This window comes from Phytophthora infestans, genomic scaffold (genome assembly GCF_000142945.1).
Source record: "Phytophthora infestans T30-4 supercont1.60 genomic scaffold, whole genome shotgun sequence".
Classification (NCBI taxonomy): domain Eukaryota; phylum Oomycota; class Peronosporomycetes; order Peronosporales; family Peronosporaceae; genus Phytophthora; species Phytophthora infestans.
Genome location: NW_003303699.1, coordinates 755,907 through 764,071, shown reverse-complemented (window position 1 = coordinate 764,071; position 8,165 = coordinate 755,907). Strand labels below are relative to the sequence as shown.

Genomic DNA, 8,165 nt, shown 5'->3' with positions numbered 1-8,165 from the left:
TGGAAACTGCGCAGCAAATCTGGCCACTTGTTCCTGGTTGATCTGCCCAGCTGCCGATACCAGTTCCTGGCTGGCCCCGCTAGCAGATCCGCAAAGGTCAGACACTTCTCAGCATCCGACGCTTGATCTCTCATGAGGGCCGACTTGACTTTGCTGATCCATGTTCTCGCTCGGTCCTCATCTTGATCCTTGCCCGTGAACTCCTTCAGATCCGATATCGCTGAGATCCGTACCCTCTGGATCATGGACGATCCACCTGCCCCGGCTGTGGCCGTTGCTACCACGGCTGCCGAAGTGGATGGGCCATCCAGATCGTCTGGGTCGAACTCATCATGGGAGTTGTCCCCCTCTACTGACTCCATCTCCACGTCCCGTGCTCCATGTTCGTGGAGCACTTGCACTTGTGGCACGGGCGCTCTCATACCCTGTTCGGCCAGGAAGCGATTCATCGCAGCTTCGAAGTGTCGCTGCAGGGTGCCTGAGGAAGTGTCGGAAGAGCCTGTGGCCGTCTGGTCCACTGGCGAGACCGGATCCGTGAGGCGATTACCTCGAGCCTGATCTGACGATAATCCCACTGGCTTCTTGCCGGATCTGGCTCGATCCTGGCTGGATTGTGTCAAATCACGCGTAGGGCGTACTGGATCCCGAGCTTTCACGTTCACAGGGGCTTCCTGTCCTCGGATCCTCGCCCGCGCTTCCAGCATGGATGCCCCGGAGGGTCCTAAAGTCATGCGTCGTGGTTCGGACGACGTGTCTGACTCATCCTCAGCGGCGGATTCGTAGTTTGAGGACGCAGCTTGGCTGATCCTCGGCGACGACACTGGATCCATAGTGCGCGACCTTTCTCCGGTGATGGACTTCACTCTGGCAAAGAGGTCCCGCGTCGCGGATACTATGAGATCCAGGTCTAGCTCGAAGATATCCTCTGCGTCGAACACACCAGCTACGATGCCTGACTCCGTAAGCAAACGTAATAGATCTTTGACTGCCACCAACTTGTTCGCCGTTTTCGTTGGTGCTCCCACCGGTTCCCTTGGATCTTCGATCTGTCGTGGATTCAGGATCTGCATGACAGGATCTTGATGCAGGAAATCGCGTAGAGCTTGGTGGCGATACACAAACTCGAGATCCTTGTCGGACCAGCTTGACCTAGGGTGTAACCGACCAAGTAGTAAATTCGGTTAACCTGTCGGATCTGCACAAGTAAAGGAAAAGCTCACTAGGTTGTAGGATCTGGCCAATGTATTATCCAGTTATCACTACCAACACTAGATTCGCAATTCCCAACCTTCTCCTAGCTCGTACGGCCAATGTAGTTCCGGTTCTTGAGGGCAGGAAGGCACTTGCGTGTTACTGTGCAAATTGAGGTCTGTATTGATATTTAAGCCTATACCTGCCTGGGTTTCTACCTTCTATGTCTTTCATCTGCTAAATCCTTTACCAGGCTCGGCTGCATGTCCCTTCTTCCCTTGACCCATCATCCCAGCTGTGTTATCTTCAGATCCACCGGATATATGACGTAATCATCATGGTCACCCTATTATGGGTACACTCATCCGGATCCAGGTCGCTTGGATCCACCTCACTGTAATGGTACACTCGCCGTGGATCCGAGCTCTCCAATCATCCAACATCATCTCGCAACCATCTGTGATCTCCGTTGTCCCACGAAAGTTCGAGATCCACTGTATCCCTCATCCCTATACCCTGGATCCAGGTCCCTCCAGGCGGGATCCTCCCTCCTTGGATACGAACTCGGAGGTATGGGATCCGGGGTACCTCGCGGTGGATCTTGACTCTTCATTAGCCGTGGCTACTAGATCCACCGTCAGAGAGCACCGACCATCCTTCCTTCATAGGTCCGCACTCGATCCACTCTTGTATAGTATATCCCATATCCATCTTAGTGAATCCAGGTAAGGGTGGATCCGAGGTAAGTCTTGGTGGATCTTGCCTTCTCGTACATCGCTCATATCAGATCCATCGTCATTCCATACGGGGTGCTGCTCGCCATGGCTAATCCACCACAGGCAACTTGCACCCGTGCCAAACAACCCAAATCCTCTATAATCACTTGAAATTGTCACTGATTCGGGATAGTGACCCCGCGTCTGGACCATTCTCTTATTTCTGAGAAAGCACTTCACCACAAAAGATTTGTACCGGTACCTATTATTACTCGTGCACCTCCAATTCGGCACCGGTATCAGTCGATACCCTGCCAGATTTTATGATTACGCGAATCGGATGCGCAATTACCTTTGCCCATCACCACTCTAGCAATTAACCTCAACGGTTTTCCCCTCGATGACATGCCGCATCGATCTGATTTTAAATTTTGGATCGGACGTCTTCTTACAAGCACACACTTTGATTTTTACCGCCAAAGACAATGGGACATCGCCTTTCCTCCTACATGTCTCACAAAAGCAGTCTTTGTGCGAGAAAGCGCAAGTCAGATCCTGCATGCTCTCACTCCGAATTTGCTCGTTGGGCAACGGAGCGCTTTAAGACCCCCCAAGCTGTAAAGCGCACTACCGTCCAGAGTATTCTTAAGCGGACGGCGGACGTTGCCGCCTTGCCGGACGCCTATCGCGACCGGAAGCGCTGTTGCGCGCCTGCAATTCTCGCGTCTGACGCCAAGATTATGCAGAAGATTGGCGTAAATTTTGTACTGAATTAACAAAAAAAATATCAGTGCACTGGATTTGCGTTTGTTTTTTGCTTTACGTTTGTTTTTTGCTTTACGTTGTGCACTTATGCCCTGGCACTGTTGATATGGTCCGCCCTGCGTGCACAACTGTACATGTATAGCGCATGAGAGTTGGACAATACATGCACTCAACGAATGGATTTGTTTAAATTACCGAATGAAAATATTTTACAATCATGGACAGCATGACATAGACAATAACCGGAGTCGACGCACGGACTGTAGCATTTCCGTGTTTCTTTCTTTTCGTGAATGATATCAGACTTCATTCATACGGCCCCGCTGCCTCGAGACAATCGCGATTTCACCGAGGCCCAGCCGGGAATTTGAAAGGGGCTATACAAATTAAACTCTTCATGTACAGGCGTAACGAGCCTTCTTGCATTAGCTCAGCAGAAGCACTGCTGCTATTTCAGCTCATGGGAAAACGCAGCAGATTTGTAAGGCGAAATGACCATTTTGAAATCAATCACACTGCCACTTCGGCGTCAGAAGCACGCAGCACGCAGCACACACCAACCCATTACAGCAAAACGGGGAGATTCTGCGTGATAGCCCACCCCAGTATTGTAGTCATAACGATAAAGGTGCCTGGGTCGAAGACGCTTTCGATCGAGACGATGGAGGAGCTACCACAACAACTGAAATGTCATTCCCTCCGCTCTGCACTTTTTTCTGTTGTTGTTGCTGCTGCTTCTTCATCTGCATCATAAGCTCGCGAATGCTCGACTTGGCGTGACCAGATTTTGCTGCCTGGCGGATCTCCGAAGCCTTCAGGACATCTAACTGCGCACTGCCGCTCAGCGACTCCTTGACCAAGGCCACAAACTCCTCGTTCTGTCATCAAAAGCCACAATTATTTTGAGCTCAAACTAGAAGCACGGATTGTCGCTAGACTCCCTTACCCCAATGACTCGGCGCGAATGTTGGCACGTCCGTCGTGTGGCTGCCTTGCACTCGACAACTTTGCAGTTGAGGAAAGCTGCCATTTCGTCAAAAAACGAGCCGCGAGCCTCCAGCAGAAATTTGCGTAAACGTTGGCGGTCCATCCGGATGATGCACTTGGTCACGTACAATCCAGCCTTTCACAATAGGGACCACGTCAGCCGGAACCCCAACTAGATTTCCACTAAAGCAATCGAAGACGTACCACACTGACGACCTGTGCGCTCTTCTCGGTTGTGCTTGTGGCCAGCAGTGGCAGCAAGAATTTCTCATTGGCTCCCGCTAGCAGCGTCGTGTCCAGCACCTCCCGGGCCAAGTCTCTTAGAAACTGCTTCTCGGAGCATGCACGGTTCAGTAGCACAGGCACAATAATGTCCAAATGGTTGGCTGTCTCTGCCTTGAGTTCGAGGATCAGATCCTGCACGCACAGCAGCGCGTTACGAGCCATAGCTGAGCGCAGACTCGACGCCGCCGGCAGTACCAACGTCTTTAGCACTTCATTGTCTCTATATCAACAGTTACAGCGTCATCAAAACACCTATTTTGCAGAGCCAAGAGCAGTTTTGTCACTTACAATTGACGTCGAGCCTCGTCCTGGTGATACTTGGCGAAGCGGCGGAGCGAGTCCAGCGCCTTGAACTCCTGGCCCCAAGCCACGTCGACATCGTCATCAGTAGCAGCATTTTTGGTATTTGCGCTCTGCTGCTTGAGCTGCAGCAGCTGGTCCAGTTTCAAAGATTCAGCGGCCACCTCCTCGCTCTCTAACAGCTCCTTCCGTGTCTTGACTGTCACAAGGAACAGTTTGCCCTCAGGAGCTCCGTCCAGATTTACCTCCTTCTCTCCACAGGCCGATTGCTGTTCTTTCTCTTCAACTGTAGACGACGAATGTTCTTCAGCTGAGGATGCCGACGAGCGTCGTCGCTTGACGGGAGCCACGCCGAGCACTGGCGCAGCATTTTGCTGGATGATCTCATCACGCTCAAGCTGCTGCTGAAGGTCCGAAGGCTGGTTGCGCTTGCGCGTGGGCGGTGGGTGATCGGAGGTCATGACGCAGCGCCACAGAGCCGCGCACAGGAGGTTCACGCACGTCGCCAGGCTGGTTGGTGGTGCGACGGACGACGGTACTTGAGCTGACTACCGGTTACTAAAGCATTTGTGATGGACTATTTTTTGTCTGGACGAATTTTATGTGTCTGAGTTGAAGTGAGCGATGACGTGGGAGACGCACATATTCGCGGCGGCATTTGGCGCGTTGGTACCGTCGTTCCTGCTGATCCTGCAGATGGAGAAGCAGTGGGTGCGAGAGCTCCCTCCACAGTGCAGCGGTGTGTTGGATAGCGTCTTTTGGCTGCTTCCGGGCGCCATTTTCCCGCACTTGGAGTGTCTGGGCGTGTCGGGGAGAGCGTTGTATGTGGACTTTTACATCTTCGACCTGTTTCTCTTCCCAATCATCTACTCGACTGCTTTATTGGGACTTATGCGTCGTCTGTGGCCGGACAGCCAACTTGTCTGGATGTTGCCTGTCCTGGCAGCGACAAGTGACGTGGTGGAGAATGTTTCCATCCTGAACTTGCTTAGGCTCTTCCCCGAACGGTGGGAGATGCTCGAGAACGTCGTGAGTATTGCCACCAGAATCAAGTGGGTCGCTGTGCTGTCGGCGAACATATTTGTAGTCGTTGGGGCATTGAAGTTATTGGTTGGAGGGGCTGACACCAAGTCGTCGAAGAGCAGCAAGGGCGAGTGAGGGAGAAGGAGACGCACTGTAATGTAGTTTAAACCTTTATTTTGTTTTGAGAAAATGTTAATAATGTGGTTTTCTTCTCGTTGTCTCTCCGACACCCGAACGACTACTGGCTCAGCTGTTGTAGAGGTTTATGTTAATCGTCGAGCATGAGGAAGTCGATCTCTAGTTTCAGGGACCCTAACGTATCAAGTGACAACGTTCACCAAAAGTTAAAACTAGTGATGCCTCTCCTCTTGAGGTCTCGGTACAGACCGCGTACGACTCGCTTCGCCACGATGGTAAGATTATCAGAGCCGTGTGCCACATTCCCATTTCCGTGCTCTACTTCTGCTCCTTTGTCTCGATGCTGTTTGCGCACATCACGGCGACGAGTATGTACGAACAGGGTTATGCTTTGTCGTCAACGTTAGGGACATCAGGAGGTTAACACGGTCACGACGGACTCGGCGATGAAATTCTACACATCTCTGACGCCTTCGACTGGTTAACAGACACGTTTGTGCCCTCCGTTTTCATCACGCAAGATTACAACGGTAAGACCTATCCAAAGGACTTATGGGGACGAGTAGCCACGTTCAACAAAGTGCTGGGTGCCGTCAACTTCCAAGTGACTCGAAAGGCGACACACACGTTTATTACGTAGCCATTCCTAGAGAAGTTGTATCCTCACTGCTACGACGCGTTTAACAATACAACGGAGCAAAAGCTGATAAGCTTTGACACGCCTGCGATCGAAGCATTAGGCAAGATTAACGCTTTCAAGGTTCAAGGCGATTGGCTCGACTTCCCTACTGAAGAACTGCTGATCATTATCGTCGCATACAACGGCGAGTTGCAAGGTTATGCAGTTACGGAGATGCAGCTCACTTTATCGGAAGGAGGCTCAGTACAAACGAGTTCATCGACCTGCTCTCTCCAATCCCTACAGTGAGTCGCTCGCCACCGCTGCGGACATCGTCGTCTTGATCTTCTTCCTGTTCGCACTGGATACACAACTCCGCAAACTATATCGATATCGCCGTTCAGGTATTGGAAAACTTGGCTGTGGTGACGTCTGGGTCGTTATCGAGCATTCTTCTACAGTAGCGGTTGCTGCCTTCTGCTTTGTGTGGATTTCCATCCTCCTACTCATAGGATTTTCAGGAACAGCTTGGCTTCTCTCGTTGTCAGAAGGAAGAATTGGGCATCTGATGCCGAGGCTCGAGATCGGCTGTCCGTTGTGATTGACAAACTCAAGGCGGTGGCTCAACTCACCGTGGCGGTGCGTCTCATCATCACGCTTGCCATTTTCCTGCTCAGGCTGCGGATATTGGAGATATTCCGCTTCCATCCAAAAGCTGAGTATCCTCACGAGAACTGTGGCCAGTGCACTGCATCAGTTCGGTGTGTTCTTCATCGTTTTTGTCGTCATCTTCGCGACGTTTGCTGTGTCTGGGGCCATTCTATTCGGTGACAGAGTCGAGGAGTTCTCGTCCTTGGAAACTGCGACGGAAACTTGCACCAATATGCTCTTCGGGAACTTCGACTACAATAGTATTCAGGGGCTGTATGCCCTTGTCTGTAAGTTTTACTACCGGGGTTACATGATCGTCGTAAGTCTCATGCTGCTGAATATGATGCTCGCAATTGTGTTGGATGCCTACGCACAGGTGAGCAGTGAGAGTTACAAATCCCAGTACAACTTGGCAGTGGGCACTGGAGACAAACGTTTGCTGTTCCGTATAAGACTGAGGGATTATTAATCTTGTTGGAGTTCTGAAGGACCCCCCATCTGCGACGGATATCGCAAACCCGCTTCATGACGACTACCCCAGACAGACTGGAGCGCGTGAATCTTCGCTCGCAGAGAGCACAAGGTGCTCGCCACATTTTTGAATGGTCGGCTGAACTCGACTCGCTACGATCAAGTGGCTTGGTGGTCTTCCTGGAAGGCAAATAGCTAGGCGATGATGAAGGTCGCGGTCTAGACCGCCGAGTGGTGTAATCCAGGTGTCTGCACAGAGCTAAATCAATATCTCGTTGGTTTCCTGCTGCTGGAGGATCCATTGCCTTTTCAAAGTGTAGTAACTTGCTTCCATAGCTCATCGTCACCCAGCCACAGCCTTGAGGTGTTGCACTTGATGGATGAGTTTTCATTTGTTCAGCAGTCGATGCGGTTGTTGCGGATTTCGCTCGTGTAAGAGACTTTGTCTTGATTCCTGTCTCTGCTGTGACCATACGACGCTCCATGGAGCTGTTGGTGGTGGGCTTCGTTCCTCGCTCTAGAGGCTTGTTGGATGCTTTATTTCCATATTCGTTTAACAAATCTGACGCTGGAGCATCAAACTTTGCACGCAAAATTGCCTGATCGACGTTCGTAGCAATTACTTCGACGAGAAAAGGAGACACGTAGTTACTCTCTTCTTCCTCAACAATAGTATCGATAAATCGCTGTTCTTGATTAAATACTGGGCCCATTTCTTGGATACTTAACAGCTTAGCATCCAAGCACTTGCCAACCGCTGCAAATGACCCCATCGTTCCAAATCGAGATCGACAGCCGCCTAATAACCTTTTCTTTTCATCTAGAGCTTCAGTGAGATGAATCTGATGCTTTAGCTGAATCTCATGGGCAAATTGGGTAAAAGATACCTCCTGCTGCTGGGACGATATCGAGGATATAGGTGGCATTCGCAGCTTAAGTAGGTGCTCACAGTAATAGATCGCTATCTCTGTTAATTCCACGAAAGCTAAGTGAGTACGGAGCTGACAGATAATGTGAGC

The 8,165-nt window shown here is 51.0% G+C and overlaps 3 protein-coding genes across 3 annotated transcripts; 2 read left to right on the top strand and 1 right to left on the bottom strand.

The window, feature by feature from the left end:
- Window positions 1–3,286: 3,286 nt before the first annotated feature.
- Window positions 3,287–4,799, bottom strand: PITG_17632 (uncharacterized protein; the record flags this gene model as incomplete). Its single annotated transcript, XM_002896454.1, has 4 exons — window positions 3,287–3,550; window positions 3,619–3,795; window positions 3,864–4,164; window positions 4,233–4,799. The coding sequence occupies 4 exons, from the start codon at window positions 4,703–4,705 to the stop codon at window positions 3,287–3,289; spliced, it is 1,215 nt and encodes a 404-aa protein (XP_002896500.1).
- A 69-nt stretch (window positions 4,800–4,868) lies between these two features.
- Window positions 4,869–5,402, top strand: PITG_17631 (uncharacterized protein; the record flags this gene model as incomplete). The annotated part of the gene is made up of 1 exon (XM_002896453.1): window positions 4,869–5,402. The coding sequence occupies one exon, from the start codon at window positions 4,869–4,871 to the stop codon at window positions 5,400–5,402; it is 534 nt and encodes a 177-aa protein (XP_002896499.1).
- A 343-nt stretch (window positions 5,403–5,745) lies between these two features.
- On the top strand, window positions 5,746–7,062 carry PITG_17630 (uncharacterized protein; the record flags this gene model as incomplete). Its single annotated transcript, XM_002896452.1, has 6 exons — window positions 5,746–5,788; window positions 5,894–6,032; window positions 6,117–6,288; window positions 6,335–6,510; window positions 6,745–6,962; window positions 7,052–7,062. The coding sequence occupies 6 exons, from the start codon at window positions 5,746–5,748 to the stop codon at window positions 7,060–7,062; spliced, it is 759 nt and encodes a 252-aa protein (XP_002896498.1).
- Window positions 7,063–8,165: the final 1,103 nt, after the last annotated feature.